This window comes from Citrus clementina, unplaced genomic scaffold (assembly GCF_000493195.1).
Source record: "Citrus clementina cultivar Clemenules unplaced genomic scaffold, Citrus_clementina_v1.0 scaffold_2, whole genome shotgun sequence".
Lineage (NCBI taxonomy): Eukaryota > Viridiplantae > Streptophyta > Magnoliopsida > Sapindales > Rutaceae > Citrus > Citrus x clementina.
Genome location: NW_006262688.1, coordinates 32,841,910 through 32,865,957, shown reverse-complemented (window position 1 = coordinate 32,865,957; position 24,048 = coordinate 32,841,910). Strand labels below are relative to the sequence as shown.

The following is a 24,048-nucleotide window of genomic DNA, read 5'->3' as shown; positions in this document are numbered from 1 at the left end:
AGAGGGCGGGCTTTTTTGTTAAAAGTAAATAAAAAAGAGCGCCGTTGCCGGGGATCGAACCCGGGTCACCCGCGTGACAGGCGGGAATACTCACCACTATACTACAACGACTTGCTTGTGAAGGTTATTTTATAAAATAATCTATATTGTATAATATGTTTTAATTTAATGCAAACTAAATTTGAGAAAAGCCTTTTTTTTAATTAAAAAAACATAATCAATAAAAAAATAATGCTAGAGCATCTCTAAATGTTGTGGTTCTGTTAGAAAATCTTTTCAATTAAATAATGGATAATCCTCGTATCTAATTCTATGCTCTATTATAAACATGATATCTTTTGCAATTTGCTTTGTTTTCCCTTTATTCTAACCGATGAATAAAGAAATGCGTGAAAGTATTATTGCATGCCACTGTTCTCTTACCCCCCGCCCCCCTTATTTTATTGTATTTGTACAGCTTGAAAAGTTTGCCAAAAACGATTTCTACTAAATGAACTTGTCAACTTGATATGTATTATCTTTTGTCAAAATATTTATCGATAAAAAAGACACATTTGGGGGCCGAAGGAATCTGAAAAAGTCGAAATTAATTCAGACTAAGAACTGTAACTATCCCAATCCAACAACACATGAGTGAGATCTTGTGCCTTAAGGTGATTAAATCTACCGATGCACCTTCATTACATTATTGATGCCATAAAAAAAAAAATTCACGGCATCTTACAGTGACCCTTTATTTGTTTGTCTTTCTTGAACTTGTTCTTGCGCCCTAAGCCAAGCAGTACTATATATATAGCCCCTCTAACTCTGAAACCATTAATGATCCTTATGATTCCGAGTGTTCTTCTTCATGTTATATGAACCAAGTTTTTTGTTGAAGGTTATTTTTCTTTTTCTTTTTTTTTAAATGAGTAATAGTTTTAAAATAAAAAAGTTAGGGACAGTACATGAACATCGGTTTTCGTAAGAAAATATGCATGGGTTTATCACTATTTTTGTTATAATTATGTTAACTGATCAATCTTTTTAATATTTTTCTTTTTTTATTTAAATTCAACGGTTTAAGGTGATACATTTTTAATATAATTAATAAATAAAAAATAAACGTAATTTAATCTTATTCGCATATTATCATTAAAATTATTAAAAATACATGACACAAGATGTTTAAATGCAATTAGAAGAGAATATTCGTTAAAGCCTTCATTAAAAGTGGGTTTTTTATTTAAATATGCCCCATTTGTGCTTAAATACCAAATTTATACCCCATTACATATATATATCTCGTGAAAGTGTAAAAAGTAAAAAATAACCTTAAAAAATCATCTATTTACGTTTACTTCCTCTCTCATGACTTCTACATAATAACACAACCAAAGTCGAGTATACTCGACTTTTTACCTGACTTAATTAAAAGGAAAATTTTCATTTCAATTTAAGTTGAGTATTCTCAACTAATTATCGAACTTCAATGAAAAGTCAAGAATTTTTGCTGAATGAATATTGAATAAGGCTTAATTAAAGTCGGGTATTCTCGACTCTTTCCTCGACTTACTTGAAAAAATAAAAAAATTTCAGATAATTTTTTATTTCAATTGAAGTCGAGTATTCTCGACTATTTACCCGACTAACATGAAAAAGTCGAGAATTTATGCTGAATTACTAGTTGTGTATGGTTTGGTTAAATAGTCGAGTATTCTTGACGATTTACTCGACTTACTTGAAAAAAATCAAAAAAATTTCAAATAATTTTTTATTTCAATTAAGTCGAGTATTCTCAACTATTTATCCGACTAACATGAAAAAGTCGAGAATTTATGCTGAATTACTAATTGTGTATGGTTTGGTTGAAGTAGAGTATTTTCGACTATTTACCCGACTTCGAGGAGTTGGGTTTAGTTTTATGAGGATTTAGTTGTAGTTATTTTTATACTTTCTCTAGCTTTTTAGAGTATATATGTAGGGATGGCAATGGGGAGGGGAGGGGAGGGGACCGATCTCCCCGTACCCATCCCCGATATTTTGCGTATGTCCCCGTCCCCGTCAGAATTACTTGAGGGAATCCTCATCCCCTCCCCGAATAATAACAGGGGATCCCCGAGGGTCCCCGATCCCCGAATAACTAATACAATTTTTTTTCGATTTTGAGTTAATCATATTAAAATAAAAAATTCAAATAAAAGTAAAGTTCAAAATATATCTTATATTAATATCCATTACAAAAGTCACATACATTAAATTAGTAAGTAACGCAACATGCAAGGGATATAAACTTCTTTTACAAACTATCATGAATAAATTAATAGTTTAATACAAAATTGTTACAAATAAAATCGAATTTAGATTCAAAATTAACTTTTTCAATGGTGGCGTGGACACTTTATAAATGTGAACTATTCCCTTTACAACACAATAGTTAAATCAGAGCAAATTAAAAGCAAATATTAGATTAGATTAGATTAGATATTAAAATTGTGATTCGTTGTGGGCAATTATAACATCTATAAATAAATAAATAAAAAATAGATTTAAGTTTAAAATATTAAAAGAATATTAAAATTAAAAAAAATGTTTGGCTATTAGAATGTACTCAGTCTTTTTAATGTCCTAAATAAAAATTTAGGACTTTAATTAATTAATTAGGCCTAAAAATTTAATAATATAAATATTTTGATTTTTTTATTTTTACCAATATTTATAATTTTATAATTTAAATTTTATTATTTATTTACTAGTAATTTTAAAAAATTAAAATGGGGAAATGGGTAGGGGATGGGGATTCCACCTTATCCCCGTCCCCTCCCCGAATAAGAAATTGAGTAAAAAAATTTTCCCGTCCCCTCTCCGAATAAAAAATTGGGTATGAAATTATCCTCATACCCTCCCCGAATGGGGAAAATCTCCGAGGGTACCCGTCCACATGGGGACTTTTGTCATCCCTATATATATGTGTAAAATTTAAGAGTGTTATAATTGTAGGTATATATTAGATATTTTGAAGGAAATGGGGTATATCCCACGCAATTCTCCCATTAAAAGCAGTTAAGGTAAACTTAGGTCAAACGTCAAAGCAAAAACATGAGTGGGCTCTTAGAAGAGACACTGAAATTGAAAAAGAAGACTAAAAACAAAGATACTATCATTACTTTTTCAGATCATATCATCTTATACGTCCTCTCATTTTTACCCATCGAAGAGATCATAAGAAATTAAGAACCTGCGTTTTATCTAAACGATGACGCTGCGTTTGGGTTGCAGTTCCTAGTCTCAGCTTCTGCCACGGACAAATGCGCTTCTCAATTGAAGTCTTTTATCAACAAAACCCTAAGACGCTTCACTGGTTCTAAAGTTAAAAAGTCCGTCCTTACTTTCAGTTACAATGAGACATTCAGTTGGCAGGTAGAGACATTCAGTTCGGAGGTAGAGGGCTAGATCAGTTTCGGCACACGTGGAGGAACTAAGTCTAGATTTTAGTTATTCTGTTAAATCACACGGTGGTGACCCTACCATTTGCCTCAATATGCATATTCTACTTCATCGTTTAGGATTTTGAGTACAATGTACTGTGAGTTTCGGCCAATTGGGGGCGTTTCTTGGACTCAATTCAAAGTTTTATCAATTGGCCATGCAGCGTTAAGTAATGAAATCATAGCAGAAGCTCTACTAGAGAGTTCCTTGCTTGAATCCTTGAAATTGCAATCCTGTGATGGGGTTAACGAGATTATTGTTAATTCTTCCAACTTTTGATAGAAATAGTGATAGATGGGTATCAGAAAGTGAAAGAGAATTTCGAGAATACGTTCGTGATTTCAGCTCCTAATATTCATCGTATTACCTTATTTGGGTATGCTTGCAGGAGGATATACAAGTTGATTGGTATGTCATCCCTAGTGGAAGGTAATGTCGTTTTCACACTGGTGGATGAATGCGGGAACAAATTCTGCAAAAGGAATTGCAACATGTTAAAGGAACTTCTTGAAAATCTTCATCATGTTTCCGAACTTACCATTGGCACTTGATGCCTTCGGGTACTTTTGCAACTCTATGTTACATTCTTGCACACCATATGCACAATTTTTTTTTTTTTGGTTTTTTTTTCCCTTAAACAATGAGCATACTGTATAAGTTTTGTCTCTATATACTATATCGATTTTGTTGAATTACCTAAGAAGAAATAATAAATATTTTATTGTCTCTCTTAGATTAAAATGTTTTACAAAAGATTTAGAGCATTGTTCTTGAACGGGAATAATGATTAAAAAAAAAAATGTTGATTGAAGCCATTAGAGACTGGAGTAACTGCTTTCCATTCTTTTTTTTAATACCTTGGATTGAATAAAGTTACTAATTATTATGAGGCCAGTATGGCAGTATATATGTTTGCACCAGTAAGCTAGGTTTGAGCATTATTAGATCGATGAAGGAGTTGGATGTAGTGTGTTAAGCGTTTGGGAATGCCACAGTGAACACTTTCAGCAAGAATCAGAGATTCAGAACATGATCCAGCAACGCAATGACGTGTAATCAAAGTCAGCAGCTTTGCTGAGTCGTTGTGATGATTCAGCAGCTCTCTCAAGACAGCTCTAGATGGCCAAGGGTTAAGAATATTAAGGCATTTGCATAAGACAAACTGCAACTGTCAAAATGAAAGGACAGTTGATATCAACCCTTAGATACAATTGATACTAGCCATTAGATTCTTAGCTACACTGTAATTGTACTGGGCATGGCTTGGAAAACAAGCGTGCACTTTGTATATACATTGAGACATTATAAATCTTTTTGCCTGCTTTGAGTTTCTTGTTTGTGTATTCTTTATGGTTAATTTCTTTACTTGATATGTGCTTAGATTCTATCAAAATGTGAGGAGCAATCTCCATTCTCAAAATTTAAAGAGTTTAAGGGCATGTTTGGTATTGTTTTTGAATCTGTATTTTATGAGAATAAAAACGAAAATGAAAATGGTGTTTTGCAGTTACTGTATTTCGAATTTAAATATGCGTCTGGTATCATTTTCTGTATCCTATATTTTAAAACTGAAAACAGTAATATGCGTTTGGTAGACACAGTTGAAAATGATAAAAACAGAGAATATGTGTTTGGTAATGCTTTTTTCAAAAACAGTTTTTACTAATCATTTACATTATATTTATAGTCATAAAATAATTATTTAGCTAATACACACAAATACAACAAAATAATTTAACCAAATTTAATATAAAAAAAATTACATGATAATAAAGTTCAAGAATTAACATTAATTAAAAAAAATTTGACATTGTCATTGTTTTTACACTATATAATTAAGATATATATTACAACACATGATTTAAACAAAATAATTATAAAAAAACTACATGATACACATTATGCATTACGTATGTAATCATGCCACATAAAAGCTGCAATTCCATCTCTTGTAGCATTCATCTCTGCGACACTTGCTGGAAATAAATCAATATTAGTAAGTGGCCTACTAGTGTCTCCTTCATCGTTGGTAACCAAATCTTGCACATCAAAGTCCCTAAATAACCCATCAAAATTCAAAATTGTTAAATTAAAGCTGGATAACATGTAAAAGAAACAAAGAAATGAAAAAAAAAAGCATAAGCCTCTCTATTTGGAACCGGTACTATGTAACTCAATATATTATTTCCAAGATAGGCATCTTCCATCATTCTCATTCTTGACATGTTAAGCCAATGTACAAGATGCAATTATCTAAAAGAAAATTCTAGCCAAGCACAATATATATTTTATAGAGTGGAATCATTTGGGAAATAAAACAAAGAATTCATAGAATTCAAATAATCAAAAAGCTCCACAAAAGCAACTATAGCTAGCGAAGAAGTAAAATTAATCCTTATTCATATACATAGGCTTTTTTGGTATGAAATGAAACAATTTAAATAAGCTCATTGCTACGACCTAGAATCTGAAACAATCCAAAGAAAATAATCAAGAACAGTTTCCAATTTGCTGAATTGAACATGCCACTTAAAACCAGAGCAAATATTGCACAAGATAATCAAGAACTACACCCAATTAATTTGCCTAAAAAACTAATTGAACATAACAACATCCAATTTGCCCAATTGAACATGATATGGGTCCAAGCTAAACAAAAAGAATTACACTCAAAATGCAGCCAAATAGAAAAAATAAAGAAATATACCAGTAAGTGGTTGCAGCAAGCGAGTGGAAGAGCAGCAGCAGCAGGATCTAGCAGCAGCAGCAAGCGAGTGGAAGAAAGACAGCAGCAGGATCTAGCAGCAGCAAGCGAGAGGAAGAGCAGCAGCAGCAGGATCTAGCAGCAGCAGCAAGCGAGTGGAAGAGCAGCAGCAGCAGCAATAGGATCTAGCAGCAGCAGCAAGTGAGTGGAAGAGCAGCAACAGCAGCAACGAATTGGAAGAGCAGCAAATGTAGATCTAGAGAAAAAGGAAGAAGAGAGTGATAATGAGTGCGTAGAGTTTAGATCGGAGACTTTGGGAGCTGTTGATGAAGAGAACACGAGCCTTTGAGATTTGTTCTGTAGTTTGTTCTTTAGTGTGAATTGTAAATTCATTTAAAAACACATTAAACATGTTTTCAACTTTACAACTGGAAAACTGAATCCGAATTTTTTGTTTTATAATATGTTTCTGAGTTTAGCCCACCAAACGTGTTTTTCAATTGAATTTATAAAACAAAAACGAAAATAAAGGGTTGAAAACAATACCAAACAGGCCCTAAGTGTTTAGCAATTGAACCAATGATTACCGACGGGCGGGACCTACCTGCGATTACATGTCTCCTGGAAAGTTCACCTGTGCTGGAGAAATTGACTTTAATCGTGAAGCCCTCCGACATCCGTAGGGTGGGTTTCTAATCTTTTATATTTCTTTATCTTTGCTATATTTTCCATGAGTACATTAATTGAACTTGATCAGATTAAGTATTACGTCCGACATAAAACCAGCTACCCCATTTCCACATTTAATAAAATATGAGTTTTTGCACCTCGTTTTTTAACTTGGTTAATTGATTCTCTATTTGTAGTTTGAGCGTGCCCCACATCACATAGTGAAGTCCTGGACATCAAAAGAGAGATTTTGTAAGTGCTTGTCTTTTCATCCAAAGAATATAGAGATCATTGAATCTCAACCAAGATTCGCAGGATTAAATTTCTTTTGTTCGTTGGTGGAGTTTCTGCTCAAGAATGCAAAGGTGCTTGAAAAGATGGCTATTCATGTAGGAAACGATTATTTTGACGGTTCCTGGGAAAATCTATTACAATGAAGCAGAAATTAAGTGACTTGTTTGATATGAACCATCAGTTGTCAAATTATCCTAGAGCATCTCCAAATGTTTTGTTTCTCTTAAAAAATCCTTTCAAGTAAATTTCATATTTTTCAATTAATTGTAATGCTATTGTCTCACTTAAAAATCTTTGTTGAAATTTTTCATGGCTAATCCTTATATTTACTTTTGTTTACTTAGTTTATGAGATTGCAATGTTTTTTTTAAATGTATCAATTTATTTTGATTGTATAACTTCTGTAGATAAATTTCAATTATCTTATTAGCATTTATGTCCAATATTTGTCTTGAAAAGTAAATGTTGAATATGGTATGTTATATGTCTTTCGAAATATCTTATGATATTTATTTTGTTTAAATCTAGCTTTTCACAGAAAACACAGCCACAGGAAGCAGCAAAAAATTATACAGCAGAAACAATTACTAATTCTTTTTTTACAGAATTAAAAAAAATAAAAGAATAACTTATATTCTCTTATTATAGGAAATAAAAGACTGTTTTTTTTTTTATTAAAATGGGCTCAATAAAACGAGCTAAGACAGAACCATACGGGGTTTAGCAACCCCAAATATGTCTTGTAAAATAATTGAATAAATACCCACAGGCGGGCTATCAAAAACATGTAACCCATAAGGGACTGAATGAGCCATACTGACCATGAAATCTGCAGCTGAATTCGCTTCACGAAAGATGTGAGAAAGCGAAACTTGCCAATTCCTGCTTAGAAGATCCCGAACAGCAACAACTAGAGCATAGAAAACATTAGGCACAACCACCTGCTTAGAAATCATCTGTGACACACACAGGCTATCCACTTCCACCAACAGACGTTTTATGCCAGCATCCCACGCCAGTATTAAGCCTTGATATAAACCCCATAGTTCAGCCATAACCACCGGACACTCCCCAATATTCATACAAAATCTCGAAATCCAGTGCCCATCCGAATCACGAATAACACCACCAGCCCCTGCATCCCATGAATTTCTAACGGATCCATCCGTATTTAACTTACACCAAGGCCATGGAGGGGGTTGCCAGCCGATGAGCATCTCTTTTCTCCTCGATTGCTGACTCATGGGAGAAATATTTACTTTATGTATTTCATTGGCTCTGGCCATAACATCCATAATGATTTTTGAGCTGTCCACCAATTTTCCTTCGACCATGAAGTGGTTTCTCCAAAACCATAGTCTCCAAACGACCACCCCAAATATGCACTCCCACGGAATGCAAGAAACTAAATTTGACTTGTTCTGTAGATTAGCTACAAGCCATTCCCGTAGATTAGCGTGAAAAAAAACATGATAATCACCCCCTGCAAAAAGTCGCAGCCAAACTTGTTTAATACAAGGGCAATCTCTTAATGCATGTAGAATGTCTTCGACTGGTATCCCGCACCTATCACAAGCCATTGATACTGGAATATGACGTCGAGCCAGCTCACCATGCGTCTTTAACTTCCCATGCATAAGCTGCCAAAGAAAAAGACGAACAGATTGGGGTCCCTTCCACGTCCATGCTAAGCTCTATGTTTCATCTTTAACGACAAAGTTGTGACGACAGATGGAATCGTAAGCTGATCGGACAGTAAAAGCACCTCTGGGATCAAGACTCCAGTAGATTTTATCCTTGCCAAGCTGAGACGCGGGAGGCATAACTGATGCAATTTGCAAGAGGATATAACTAGGCAGCAAATGTTCAAAACTCAGCCAGTTCCAGCCCTCATTTTCTGTTACAAACTCACTCACAGAAGCATTAATAATCTCCTGCGAGATCGGTTGGAGGGCAAGGTTTATCAAGGGTTCATGCTTCGTTACCCAACAATCAAGCCAAAACCGAGTTCTCACTCCATCACAAACTGACCAGCGGGCTCCAAGCATGGTGTCTTTCCACGTTTTCCTGATAGCCATCCAAATACGGGACCCTTGTTTTTCCGGTAAAGAGAGCTGTAAGTTTCCAGGGTCCAGTCCATATTTAGAACAAAACACCTTCACCCACAATTTTCCCGAATTCGAAACAACTTCCCAGGTTAACTTCATCAACAGCGCATGGTTCATCGCATCTAACTTTTTGAACCCCAGCCCCCCATGAGTCTTTGGCGTACAAATTCTGTCCCAGCCCACCATACTAAGCTTGTGTCTCTTCGATTTCCCGTCCCAAATAAAACGGCGACAAGCCGTATCAATTTTCTGCCGCACCGGGGAGGGAAGCAATGTTGTTTGCATTGCATACATGGGCATAGCTTGAATCACCGATTGAGCCAACGTTACTCTTCCAGCAAAAGACAAATGAGCCGCATTCCAGCCAATAAGCCTCATGTCTACCTTATCCAAAATGGACTGGTAAGTAACTTTATTTACCCGCGAATGGATTAAAGGCATGCCAAGGTAACAGCCCAGATCCTTAGTAGCCGAAAATCCCAAGGCATCGCCAATGAGCTGAGCATCTCTAGATAGTACATTTTTTGAGAAAAAAACTTTGGTTTTCGATTTATTAACCTTTGCTTCAGAGCTTCGACAGTAATTCTCCAGGACAGCATCGATGATGTAGGCTTGATCAATTGAGGCTTCCGCAAATAAGAGTAAGTCATCAGCGAAAAAAAGATGCGTTAAAGGAGTTCCTCGTTTTACCAGACGGATTGGTTTCCAACAGCCTTCCCTCACAGCTTGGGAAATACCATGACTCAAACGCTCAATACAGAGCACAAAAATATAAGGAGACAAAGGATCTCCCTGCCGAACTCCTCTCCCCGGAGAAAACTCCTCCGTAATCTCTCCATTCCACAAAATGCTCATTGTAACTGTAGTAACACATTCCATGATGAGTCTAGATAACTGAATCGGAATGCCAGCTAGCTGAAGAGTTTCGAAAATAAACGACCAATTGAGCCGATCGTACGCCTTCTCAAGATCGACCTTGATAGCCATAAGCCCTCGTTTACCTGTCTTCCATCGCATAGAATGAACCACTTCTTGGGCTACAACAATGTTATCTATGATGTGGCGGCCAGGAACAAAACTTGTTTGGTGGGGGCCTATAATATCAGGCAGCAAAGCTTGCAAGCGATTATCAATTATTTTTGTCACAGTTTTATATGCTACTGTACATTAGCTGATAGGTCTAAACATTTTTAAGCTAGTAGGATGCTCCACTTTAGGGATCAACACTAGAAGAGTAGTATTGACCTCTTTAGGAATCTTACCAGAGATAAAAATATCAGCAATAAACTTACAGAAGGAAGGCCCAACCACTGCCCATTGAGACTGGTAGAAAATAGCATGCAACCCATCCGTACCTGGAGCCTTTAGCGGTTTCATATTAAAGACGGCTTTCTTGATCTCTGCTTCCAGAACTGGGTTAGCGGCACAATCTATATCAAAAGCTTCCGAATTTGGGAAATAATTCGGAACAAGATAATTGCGGGAATTTGCAACCTCACTTGTAAATAACGTCGAAAAATACCCCACTGCATGATTTCGGATTTCTTCCTCATTATACAGCCAATTACCCGAATTGTCTTGGATGGCTTCAATTCTATTCCGTCGTCTGCGAACAATAGTTTTTTTATGAAAGAAACTAGTATTCATGTCCCCATGCATAATCCAATCCTTTCTTGATTTTTGCCACCAAAGGATCTCCTCCTGCCCCATTACCATCTCCAACTCATTCCGCAACCGGGCCTCTAGGCGCATTAACCCCCTCGATCTATATTTCTCCAAGGCTTCCTGAATCCCGTTAATTCGAGCCATTAAGGTACGTTTTCTCTGAAAAATATTCCCAAACACCTCTCGATTCCAGACTTGAATCTCTTTGACGAAAGTAGAAGCCGCATCACTATAAGAAGCTTGAGGATCCCACGTCTGCTTAACAAAATTATGAAAATGATCATTAGTTAACCAAGAAGCCAAAAATCGAAAAGGCTTGTTACCATGATGCCCCCGAACAGTTTTCTCAAACCGAACTAGCACCGGTCTGTGATCCGAAGCAACTTTCGGAAGATGGAGAACTAAGTTATCTGAAAACTTTGAAAGCCACGCATTATTACATATAGCTCGGTCTAGCCTTTTAAGGAGGAAACCACGAGACCATGTAAATCGAGGGCCTTTGAACTTTAAATCGAAGATTTGGTGGCCATTAAACCACTGTCGAAACAAGCCACACACTCCTGATTGACCTGCAGCTCCCCCCTGTTTTTCTGCCGCGTACAAGATAGAATTGAAGTCCCCACCAATCAACCAAGGTTCTTGAATAACAAGGGCGAGGCTATCCATATGTTGCCAAAGCTGTTTCCTCAACATAGGATTTGGGCTAGCATAGACAGCCGTTACCAAAGACATAAACATCTTATTCATGTTTATCTTGAAATGAATAAATTGTTTGTGATTTATCAGCACCTCCACCTCTATAGCATCCTGCCAAAGCAACCAAATACCTCCTGAAAAGCCTACTGCCTCCACACGATGAGAATTGGCAAATCCATTTTTCTTAATAAAACCATCTGCTTGACACCCACTAATACGAGGTTCCATTAATACCACCAAAGAGGGATTATAATTCTTGACAATAGTCTTAAAAGCACGGCGAAACGTATTCGAAGCCGCCCCTTGAACATTCCAAAACATGATGCTAATTGACATAAAATTTCCGTAGGGGATGAGAGGAACCTTAGTTTTGCTGATCATTAATATCAGCCATCAACGCCAAAGGCGTTTCTTAAACCATCGATTCTTCTTCCTCCGACATTCCAGCCTCCTCGGCTCCACTCATAGACTGCTCCGGGTGAGTATAAGTCTTCTCAACTACATTATCACATGCTGTGTTTCGATCATCTGGCGGGTCGGAGGTATGCTGAGGGTCTGGTCCTTGCCGAGCTCGATGCTCAATGAACACATCCTTGCCCTCCCTCGGATGGACTGTTTGAGGTGAACAAAATATCACAGTATGCTTCGTTGGGTCTAAGGTGGTAGCAATATGAGAGACTTGTTGATGATCTGGAGCAGCTTGTGACGTACCAAAATAGGTGGGGTGACGGTTTGCATGGTACGTGGAATTTACATCCTTCGCGCTTATGGTATGAGCACTTGACGGGAAAGGGTTTTGAAAAGGAATCGTTGAGGTGGCCATTTTCCTCCCTTGTGGTTTTGTAAACACAGCCTTTTTGCGAGGCTTACTCTTTGTTCCGTTCCTTGTTATGGTTTCTTGATGGGCTGTAAACGTAGGGTTCAGGATAGGCATGGGTGGTTGGCGTGAGGTGGAGGGGATATCCTTACCCATTGCAGCAACAGGTTCCTCATGCTCATCTGTGGCTTGAGCCAGAACGTGGAATCTTGTGTTGCTAGCCCTAAACGGCTCACGGTTCCGGTGAAGGTCACTATTATTCTCCATGCCAGTGTTGGATCTTCTGCCCTTTCTCGTAGCGATCATCCAAGGGCCAAAGGGATCCCCTTTACTAGCATCATGATAACCAAACTCCTGATGTCCATGATCTTCTTGACGATGCACAGTAGGCTGAGGGCCATTTTCAGTTTCATTCGCTGCACCAGCATCCTTACAATTAGAGCTATTATGACCATACCTTCCACACTTAAAGCAAATCACCGGCAATCCTTCATATTCCACCTTCTGGACCTTTCCATCCAGAACAAACTGAGATACCAGCGGCTTCTCCAATGAAATTGTGACTGCAACACGGGCAAATCGTCCCCGTATAGAAGAAGCTGTATTTGCATCGATTTTGATCACCGTCCCCACCAATTGTCCAAGCTTTTGCAGAATTTTTCGATCATAAAGGTGGACAGCAAGACCAGGTAAACGAATCCATACAGTGACTTGATCAAAATCCGTTTTGCTGAAGTCGAAATTGGGTGTCCATGGCTGTACCGTTAAGTAATGCCCCATAATGATCCAAGGCCCCTTAGTTAAAGCCTCAACAGCATCATTACTTGAACGAAAGCGAATCAAAAAATAATTATTCTCTAAGTCAATCACTGAAAAGCTCATGGTAGTTTTCCACATTACGTTCAACCTTGTGCAGAGAGTCCTATAGCCGATTTTTCGGCCGAGAAGTTTCACTACGACTGAATTTTTCCACGGTTCACTCAACTTCTCGTGGATCCTAGCCGAGAAAGCTATTGATGGCATGGGTCCATCGTTCTCCTCGATTACATCTCCTTCCTCAAAATCCCAGTCCAAAGTTCCGTCTCCATAACCATTCTCCCCTGCTGGCGAAGAGTTCACCAGTGTTTCTTTGTATGAGACCTGCATGGGGTGATCACCAGCTCCTTCCTCATCACGAAACCGTGCCTTTTTCGTTGTTCTAGCCTCCCTAAACGGCGGCGGAAAAGTACCTCCGAAAATAGGGTTTTTTCCACGTCCGATATTTTCGGAGCTTTCATGCATCGTTGAGAATTGAGCGTTAATTTTTTAAATAAAAGACTGTTTAGCATAAAATCAAGTGAAGAAAAAGTAGCAGTAGAATAATTCAAAATGCAGATACTAAACAGGAAACTAGTTGTTAGTATGATTTTTCCTCTTTCAGACAAGGAGCTGTGTCTAAGACTTTTAGTAATGGTGTAAGGTTATGCCACGATCAGTTTAGGAAAACCTTTTATATCATTATGTTAAGGGTTTGCCTACCTCACGTTTAATGTAAGGTACAACCCTCTCACACAGCTGAAAAGTGGGTCCTAGTGGAATCCATTGTTGTAGATGTTGGGGAAAAATCAGGTTTTTAAAATTTTTTATAAAACCTTTTAAGGACCGCTCTCATATAATATATAGGAATACGTAATCCAGAAATCGTACCTTGAAAATCCGAGTTGGCTTTTTCCGCTGAAGTGATTTAGGCTCCTAGATCACGATCTGCCACCACCACTCCTGTTAGATCACGATCCGTCACCACCATGCTTGTTAGATCACGAACTGTCACCAATGATCTTCCAGGTTATGACTCAGGTTCGATCTGCACTTGACGTGTGGGCGCCTTTATCACTATCAAAGCAACTAGCACGAGAAAATTTTTCTCTCAACAATGGAGAGAAAAATCTTATTCTCCGATTTGTATAAAGTGGCTTCCGTCTTTTCTTTTGGGAAAAATAAGCCTTTTATATCACCCTTTAGTGAAAACCCTAGGCTCCAAATAATGCTCTAAATAAAACTCACGTTATTTTCTTTTTCAATAGGGGACCCACCTTGTAAAATAACATAAGGCCCCTTATACAAAAGCTAATTAAATGGAGCCTCTCACTAAATGATATATTTAGACTTTTGACCCAAATAGCTAGTTATCTTACTTATTAGTCCAGTAGTGGTGCAGTCAATTAAATGAGCTAACCCGGGGATCATTTGGGAACATACAATAGTGGCTACAATAATTAGGCCTGTAATTAAACTAGCCCAATTATTTAATTCCAAATCTACTCCACTAAAAGATTGGAACTGACTTCCATAATTGTATGCTCGAATAATAATTCGTCCCAAGCCACATTGATTTCTTTACTGCACAATCCTTTGTACCACATCGTTAATTAAATTGATATCTCAACTGTCCAATCAATTTAATAACATCTTATTCCTTGATCCTTACTGGTTTTCTCTAATGATCATTTTCAACATACTAAATATGTTGACACACTCTGGCCAGAGAATTCTATGATCAAGTGCCGAAAACCCATCAAGAGATGTGTTGTACAAATTCTATATTGTTAATCCATAACTCCAATACTCATAATTGCTCCCACCAAGATACCGGGTAATCTTGACCACAAGGATGTGTCGTGCCCATTGGTAACTCAAATGGAATAACAATTACAATCATGAAATCATAATTAACTCAAGATTAAGATTACAGTAAAATCAACGCCTATGAGATTTAATAAGTCTGACAGTTATTACAAAGTTAATTAAATCTCATATGTGATCCTGTTCAATGTAGTCGTACTACATCAATAAATTCATACATGATTAAGACAAATCATTCAATGAATTTATTACAGTCTATACCTAAATAAAGTACCCAACTTTATTTATCAACTGCGAACTAAATTTATTTAATCATAAGATAACTTGTATTTATGTCTTCTGTGAATCCACATGGTGATCACATAAATACATATAATATGATTAAATGGACTTTAATACAAGTATTAATGCAATTAAGATATTTGAATAAAATACCTCATTTATTTTATTAATCAGAAAAATAGTTTATTACAATTAAATAAACACATATGCTTTTAAAGAGCATATTTTCCCAACAGTAGAGAGGGTTGTACCTTACGTTAAACATAAGGTAGCAACTCCCGTTTGTTAAAGCTATCAGATGCATCAAAATGTATAATAATAATCCAGTTGATCATCACTGAGGATATTGAATACGACACTGTTTCTTGGACTTCATTCAAGGTTTTTGTCATGGACTACTGCTTTTGTATCCATATATCTAATGTTCCCGTCAATCGTTAACGTTTGAATATGACACTCTTGTTTTTCTTGGACTTCCCTCAAGCTTTTACCTCTTTTGTCGATAAAACCGTAAGTCTTTATACTGGTTCCAAACTGGAAAAGTTCGATGTTAGTTTCAGATATTATAACTCTTTCAGTTCAGTGCAGCCAGATGAGTGGATCCGTTTCGCCATAAGACCCCACCCACGTGGAGAAATTCCTCTGGATTTTATTGATCCTACAATATCACATGTCAATGATAAAATTAGTCCAACCATTTGCGCTAAGGATATTGGATTTGAAATTCTGTGATTTTCAGCCAGTTGTGTGTGCTTCTTGGCCTAAACTCAATGTTTTAACTATAGGTTATGTCAACCAAAGCAATGAAATCATTGCACAAAGTTTATCAGGCAGTCCCATGCTTGAATTCTTGAGATTGCAGCGTTGCAATGGGATTAATCCGCTTATTGTTATTTCTTCGAACGTTAAAGAATTACTGATAGACGGTCCCAGGGAAAGGTTTTCGTCAACTTGGTTTGTGATGGCAATTTTGACTCCTAATTAATATTGGTTCTACTAACTTATTTGGGAATACGAAAGAAGCAGTGCTCGAAGCACCCAAGACTTTTTCCAAAAGCAAATCCAGTTTGATTGATATACCATTCACAATATATAGAAGCTAATCTCAACTTTGAGATTCAACTTGGTCTTGTTCACAAACTTAGTCTTGGTACTTGGTGCTTTTAGTTTTTTTTTTCTTTTTTCATAATTACATCGCACATGCACTTTTTATGCCACCGTAGATAAATGTAAATTTAGAAATTAATCTATGAACTGTCGTTATTTGGGGAATAAGCTTTTGTTTTTTCATTCTTGATGCGCTTAGGTTCTATCCTTATGCAAGGGCAATCTCCAATTGCGCAATCTAAAGAGTTTGACAGTTGCTCAAGCATTGATTGTGAAGGGGATCTATATGCGATTGCAAGTCTGCTGGAATGTTCACAGCTAGATCATTGTGGTGGCTCTCTAAACCTTCTGTGTTGTTTTATAACTCCATCCAACTTAAACATATATTTTCTGTGTATTATGTATCCTTCCGTTTGGTTCTTTCTGTTATGTGTATGATAAATCAGTATATATTATACACGTACGATTCAGAAATTTCGCCGGGTAAAACCATGATCTCTAGTTGCTCTGCTTACGCCTTGTTATCTCCGTTAGGTGTGCCAAGGATACTGGTTTGGTGTGGTTTTCATGTTATGACGCAGAATGGTTTAGTTTTATGTATGTAGTGGCTTAAACCATTTTCAGGACAGTAAGTATCTTCCAAGAGAAAGACATTGAATGTTTAGACTTATGAGATTGCTATTGGGAGGTTAAAAATGGATTCTGAAAAGCAAACAATTCGGTTTTTTATGCATGTAGTGGCTTAATCAAACAATTCGTTCTTTACTTATGTCTCCATTTTAGATTGTTGGTGGAAGGTTTAAAATGGATTTTGATTTTTTGTTTTTTGAAGTAGTTAACGGTTAATTTTAGTGTTTAGTAAATTTTTTTTTAGTCCGTACCTTTTTTATGATTTGAATTTAGGTGATCAACTAAATAAAACTATTTAAAATCTATAAAGTTTTTCAAAAACTAAGGCTAGGCAACTTTGGATTCGTATTGTTCGGATTGGCGAAAAAATCATCCGAATTAGAGATGGCAAGAGATGGCAATGGGCTGAGTATTGTGTGGAGTGGAGATGCCAATACCCCAACCCATATATGTTTGATAGAGGACATCTCAGTCACTGACCCTTATAGAGGGCTTGAACGGGTGAAGGTCGATAATAAAATTTAGAACTACCAGCCCTCTTCCCCTACTTCCTATGTTCCCTTTTACTTTTTAATATTTGCATAAATTAAAAAAGAAAATGATATTAACTATTTAGCTCTAGATAAACATGCAACATTTTATTATAAAATTTTTTAAAATTTATTTTCAATTTTAGGTGAATATTAATTACAATTTGATGATTATTTAATTTAATTTTAATCAATGTATTACTAAATATTTGGATTGAAAACAAAAATATCTACTTTGGCATTTCCTTATCCATCTTTCATTCCTTTCAACTGACCCTAATTTGAACATTATTCTATTGTCATTTGTTTCTGATTAGGGTAAGATTTTATATAGTCAAGTAAACGTCTAGTCCATCAGGTGACTAAAATCTCCAAGTAAATGTCTAAGAAAATATCATATTGCCTGGTTCTTTTTACTAATAGGGTGCTAAGTGCTAATGTTTACATTTTAGAGTTTTAATTTTTTACTTTAATATTTATTTGATTTAACTGTTCATTTTAACTTCAAGAACATTAAAAAAAATAATTAGTCAATATTCAAATGGTTTTAGTGAGTGGGTACAAGTATTAGTGTTTTATACCTATACTCGACCTGTCGAATCAATAGATATAAAAAGTTATACTCGTATCCAATCTTTTATAAAATGAGATAAAATTAGGCCCAAACTCGATCCTAACATAAATGATTGAATTGGGATCAAATGAATTCAGGTTTGGATGGGTTCAATTTGGATGGTATTTCTAATTTGGATTGAATTCTGATTTGAGATCTTTTTGGCAATTTTCACATAAAAATCATGAAATGTATAACTGATTTTATATTTAATTATTTAGATTTAAATTTTATTTAATTATTTAGATTTAAATTTTATTTAATTATTTAGATTTAAATTTTATTTATCTCTTTAGTAGGTAGTGCAATCCGATCAGATTGTTTGGATTAACTCAGATCCAATCTGATCTAAAGCAAATCCAATCAATGGCACAAATTCTATTTGATCAGATATTGGGCATTTGGATCGAATCGAATCTATTCAAATATGGTTTGATACCCAGCCCTATAAAAAACTATCAATTTTATAACCCCATATATATCCTCGCATATTTTACGTAAACTCAAAATTATCTTTATTCAATTATGAAATAAATAATACAATACAAATATTATTTTTTATTTACTAGTTATTATATACATAATAAATACTACTATATATATTTATATGTTTGTTTATACACGCACTTAATTTTCATTCGGTCTAATATGGTCATTTACATTCTTAAAATAATTTAACAATAAGATTAATCAAACAATACAATTTATATAATTCTCTTTATAATTAATTATGTTTATAGTACAGCTAAAATCGGCAAGAGTAGTATTCTTTGAGCTTATTAACGACATAAATATTGATAAATATAACAAATGTCGAAATGCTTTTGTTTATAACTACGATCGTTGGCAGTCTGGCACAACTCTTCTTAATATAAAACAAAGAAATGGGACAACAGAGAATATACAATTAATGATATTACTTATTATTATTAGTACGGTATCAGCATTTTCAATTAAATTACCGAAAATAAGATTAGCATTGCTTGAAAGTAACGTAAATCCAAAAACAGGCCGTTGATTGTACTTCTATTTATCTGATTTTCGTTGTCTTTCACAAGGAACAAGGATCTGATACTTTGACTACTTAATAAATTCACAAAGCATGGACGACGAAGCCTGCACTCCTGGAGGCTTGTTCATAAATTAAATTTGAAGTTCAATTTATTTGCTCTAGATCAGGAAGGAAATTTATATATTCGAAAAAAAAGGAAAAATGTGAAGTATTCCTTGAGCAATATTATTGCCCAATTGGATGCGTGGTTGATTGATCCCATTGGTTGATTTATCCACTGCCAAAAGTCACAACTACTGTATTGAAGGCATATAAACGAATGGAATATGCCAACTAGTTGTCGGCACCCAGTTCTTAGTTTCCATACATTTTCTTTTTCAAAGAAAATAAATGTTACGATCTATAGATATACACTCTCGCAAATTTATTGAGAGTTTAAATACATAAAATTTATAGCACGTAAGCCTAAATACATGTAATTTATACTATATACGATTCAAAAATTTATCGAACATTAACTTAAAAATCTACCCAAATATATATATGTCGAGAAATGTTATCATTAGGCAATAAGCTAGTTGCATAGAATTTGTTACTAAAATACAATAGGCATCGAACTAATTCTCTTGAACTTGTTGACATCATTATATACTCCTTGTTTTATATATTTAATATATTGGTCCTTTCTTGGCTGGTTATCTTTTAAACCACCACTCTACAAGTTTAACATGGTAGAAAAATAAAAAAGTTAAGAAATGTTTTTAATTTTTTTTTTTGAAGATACATAGCTTTAATTTTAATTTAAAATAAAAGATAATTCAAAAAAATTAAACTAAAAGAAATATTAGAAATTAAAATTCAAAATTCAATTGTTAGATGGAATTTCTTAAAAGCTTTTATAAATTGTTTATTAGGTATATTCGTCCTTTTAAAAATGATAATGATTTAGGGCCAGCGCTTCAGCACGAACGGAGTGCCTGACGTGGCTCTGTTTTAGAGGACAAAAAAAGGGGCAAAGAAAGCACAGCACGTTAAGTAAACCGTCAACCCGCTGTGGCCTCTAAATCCGACGCAAGTATAAAAGCCAAAGACTCAAAAAAGAAAAAAAACCAACAATTTCGTTACGAGAATACACGAGCTCCAACACCCATTGCAGTTCTAGATTCTCTTTCTAACTGTAATTTTTCTGCTACTTTCACGTCTCGTATGCTTCTTTACATTTAAATTTTAATATCGAATTCGATTTCTTCCACCATTTTTATCTTCCTATCAGAATCTGTAAATTAGCTAAAAAATTTCAATGGCGCAACCTTTAAAGAAGTTGATGTCATGTGTAATTCTTGATTTGGATGGTACACTTCTTAACACGGGTCAGTTTCTGCTCCTCCAACTCCAATTCGATTACGTAATAATTTTATTTATCTGTTTATTTTACTGTTAATTTGTTTCCAATTTTGATGACAGATGGCATGTTTAGTGAGGTTTTGAAAACGTTTTTGGTGAAGTATGGGAAAGAGTGGGATGGAAGAGAAAAGCATAAAATAGTGGGGAAAACGCCTTTGGAAGAGGCAGCTATTATTGTGGAAGATTATGGGCTGCCTTGTGCCAAGCATGAATTTGTCAATGAGGTTTACTCCATGTTCAGTGATCAGTAATTAACTAATCCTTAGCCTTGATTTTTCTAGCGTTTTCTGTTGTCTTGATCATTTGTTGAGTTGTTTTATAAACTTTTCTTTCCTTAGTATTAAGGGTGTGTTTGAGATTTGTGGTGTTGTGGCTTTTAATCCACAGCTGCTTCTGTAGTCAAGTATAAGTGGTGAATGATTTATTGATAATCTTTAGCTATCAAGTAAATGTAAGTGTTTTCCAAAAACACTCTGCAAAAGCTGCAGTGTTTGAGACATCTAGCTTGTCTAGAAAATTTTATAATCAATGACGCATTCACAAATGGCGGAGATTTACTGATAGGGAAGGGAAGTGAAGTTAGCTTTTAATTTGCTGCTCTAACAATTTATTTATTTTGTCGAAGCCTTTTAAATGTCTTTTTTACAATGATCCTTATAGCTTGTGCAAGGTTAAAGCTCTTCCAGGTGCCAATCGGTTGATCAAACATTTGAGCTGTCATGGTGTGCCTATGGCATTGGCTTCAAACTCTCATCGGGCAACCATAGAATCCAAAATTTCTTATCAGCATGGTAGGTTTCTTAGAAATTCTATATGTATTTATTTCTAACATTTATAATTATCAGGTTGTCCAGCAGGCATAAGTATGTTGTTTTTTGTTTGTCATGTATGATCTTGTATGCTCATAGTATTCCTGTCCTCAGGCTGGAAGGAATCCTTCTCTGTCATTGTCGGCAGTGATGAAGTAAGAACAGGAAAACCATCACCTGATATGTGAGTTTTATCAGCATATACTTTGTTCTTGCCATCTTCTGTATATCTTTTATCGAAATTGAAAATGTCCATGTGCTTCTCAAACTCTTAACATTTTTATTTTTTCTATTTAAGATTCCTGGAAGCTGCTAAAAGGCTTAATATGGAACCTTCCAGCTCTCTGGTTATTGAAGATTCTGTGTAAGTGAGTCTTTAAGTCCTAAGATCAGATTTCTTTGTTTATTCAAGCATTGGGCCTCTGTCTAATGCTCTTCAAAGAATGAAATTTAACCTTTTGATTGTTCACTAGCCTGGCATGCTTAATTTTTATTTGCTTAAGAGACAGGAAAATACCATTTCTACCTGTTACGTCGATATAAATATAAGATGGCTCTTGGGAATCTACAGCCAAACAACTGTGAAATGCTGCTTTCTTATATTCTGTTGACATACCTACTGTTGCTTGAAAAGTTGTGGATTCTTACTAACACGGCTATAGGAACACATAGGTTATATTTTTAAAGTTGCAAAATCACAATACAGGTGATTGGCAGCTACAGTTTGGAATTTTTATTTGCTCTTCTCTTGAAAGACAAGGACTCTTATGTTAGGTTGCATTTATAAGTTAGAAGATAGCACGGAGAAATGATTACTGTCTGAAACCATAATCAATTCAGCCTCAACTTTCCATGACATCTGTGAAGCTTTCTTTTTCCTGTTTTCATATATACCATTAAATTTCTATGTTACTTTTTGCTGTGATTGATTGACAGATAATGTTTTGTAAACTCCATACAATTTATACCAGTCATTTGTTGCTTTCTCAAAATAAATAAATATGATAAAAAATGCAGCAAAATCTTTTTCTCTGGTTAAGACCCACCCACACATAGACAGAATTCAGTTATTGATATTGCATAGGCTTTGGCCTTCTCAGGATAGGTGTAATGGCCGGTAAGGCTGCTGGAATGGAAGTGGTAGCTGTACCTTCACTCCCAAAGCAAACTCATCGTTACACATCAGCAGATGAAGTGATCAACTCTCTACTTGATTTGCAACCTGAAAAGTGGGGCTTACCCCCATTTCAAGATTGTAAACCCTGCCCTAAATATTTTCAAATTCTATTCAGTATTTTGCTTGAAATTGTAAATAACATTGATTGGTAAATGCAGGGATAGAAGGAACCCTACCATCAGAACCATGGTATGTCGGTGGTCCTGTAGTTAAGGGACTTGGCCGTGGCTCAAAGGTACTTGGTATCCCTACAGGTGTGTGAGAATCAGCTAGATCTCATTTTCTATTGCCTAGACCTTAGAACATCTTTTGGAACGAATTCTCATTATCCTTTATGTAGCTAAAGCTTGTAAATAGATCCATCAGTTCTAATTCATGTACATCAGTTGTAGTTGCTCTTAATGTGACCTTGGGGTTCCTCTTATGATTGCTTTTGTTTCATTCTTCTTTTCTCCTATTTTTCCTCTTGATTCTTTTACTGCATTTCAATTTCTAACAAGTGGATTATGTGTTGTCAGCTAATTTGTCTACAGAGGGTTATTCAGATGTTCTTTCAGAACATCCCTCGGGGGTCTATTTTGGTTGGGCTGGATTATCAACACGAGGTGTTTATAAAATGGTTATGAGTATTGGCTGGAATCCATATTTCGACAATGCTGAAAAGACTATAGTAAGTTTAACATGACTTGGATAGTAGCATTTACAAGTTCCCCCACCAAACCTCCCATGCTCCCCCATCCTTCTTCCCCACACCATTTTTATTCCTAAATCTGTTTGTAATGCAGGAGCCATGGTTGCTTCATGAATTTGATGAAGATTTCTATGATGAGGAATTGCATCTTGTTATTGTTGGCTATATTCGTCCTGAGGTATCATCGACAATGATCGCAGTACATTTTACAACCTTTTGCCCCTAGCTCATAATCCTGTCCGTGCCATTCTATCTTTAAACAATTTGCTTGGAATGTAACAGGCTAACTTCCCTTCTCTTGAGACCTTGATAACAAAGATTCATGAGGACAGAAAAGTTGCGGAGAGAGCACTTGATCTGCCTTTGTACTCGAAGTACAGGGATGACCCATATTTGAAAATCACTTCGTCAAAAGGCCAGTGATCAGTGATGTGGATGATCCTCTCTGGGAGCGGTTGCTCATTTGAGGCATGACCGAGTACCGACCATTGAGAGTGCCAGAATTTGAGAACCATTTTCAGAAGATCTAATGCCAGTCCCATCAACAATCCCTGGAAAAGCAAATTAGTTGTAATCACTCAAGTTTCTTTAATCATACTCCTATTCGAGGAACTAAGAAAGCAATTAATGTGAGTTTATTCATTGATTACTGTTTGGTGGTTCCATTCATCTTGATAAGACAGGAAATGTCATTTGGCATTAAAAAAATATAAAATTATTGTCTTGAACCAGACTGAACTTTAAGAGACT

At 35.6% G+C, this 24,048-nt stretch overlaps 1 protein-coding gene and 1 non-coding gene across 2 annotated transcripts; one reads left to right on the top strand and one right to left on the bottom strand.

The window, feature by feature from the left end:
- Positions 1 to 39: 39 nt before the first annotated feature.
- TRNAD-GUC lies at positions 40 to 111 on the bottom strand. Its single transcript has one exon. It is a non-coding gene; the product is annotated as a tRNA-Asp (tRNA).
- Positions 112 to 20,253: 20,142 nt separating this feature from the next.
- On the top strand, positions 20,254 to 24,029 carry LOC18052170 (bifunctional riboflavin kinase/FMN phosphatase). Its single transcript, XM_006449155.2, has 10 exons — positions 20,254 to 20,587; positions 20,682 to 20,868; positions 21,282 to 21,412; positions 21,545 to 21,614; positions 21,729 to 21,794; positions 22,531 to 22,685; positions 22,766 to 22,861; positions 23,126 to 23,277; positions 23,393 to 23,476; positions 23,581 to 24,029. The coding sequence occupies exons 1-10, from the start codon at positions 20,518 to 20,520 to the stop codon at positions 23,719 to 23,721; spliced, it is 1,152 nt and encodes a 383-aa protein (XP_006449218.1). The 5' UTR covers positions 20,254 to 20,517; the 3' UTR covers positions 23,722 to 24,029.
- The last annotated feature ends 19 nt before the right edge of the window (positions 24,030 to 24,048 follow it).

Coding starts and splice junctions, on each gene's coding strand:
- LOC18052170 (XM_006449155.2), top strand. CDS start 20,518: ATGGCGCAACCTTTAAAGAAGTTGATGTCATGTGTAATTCTTGATTTG. Junction 21,795..22,530: donor CTGGTTATTGAAGATTCTGT/GTAAGTGAGTCT, acceptor TGGCCTTCTCAG/GATAGGTGTAATGGCCGGTA. Junction 23,278..23,392: donor ACAATGCTGAAAAGACTATA/GTAAGTTTAACA, acceptor TTTGTAATGCAG/GAGCCATGGTTGCTTCATGA.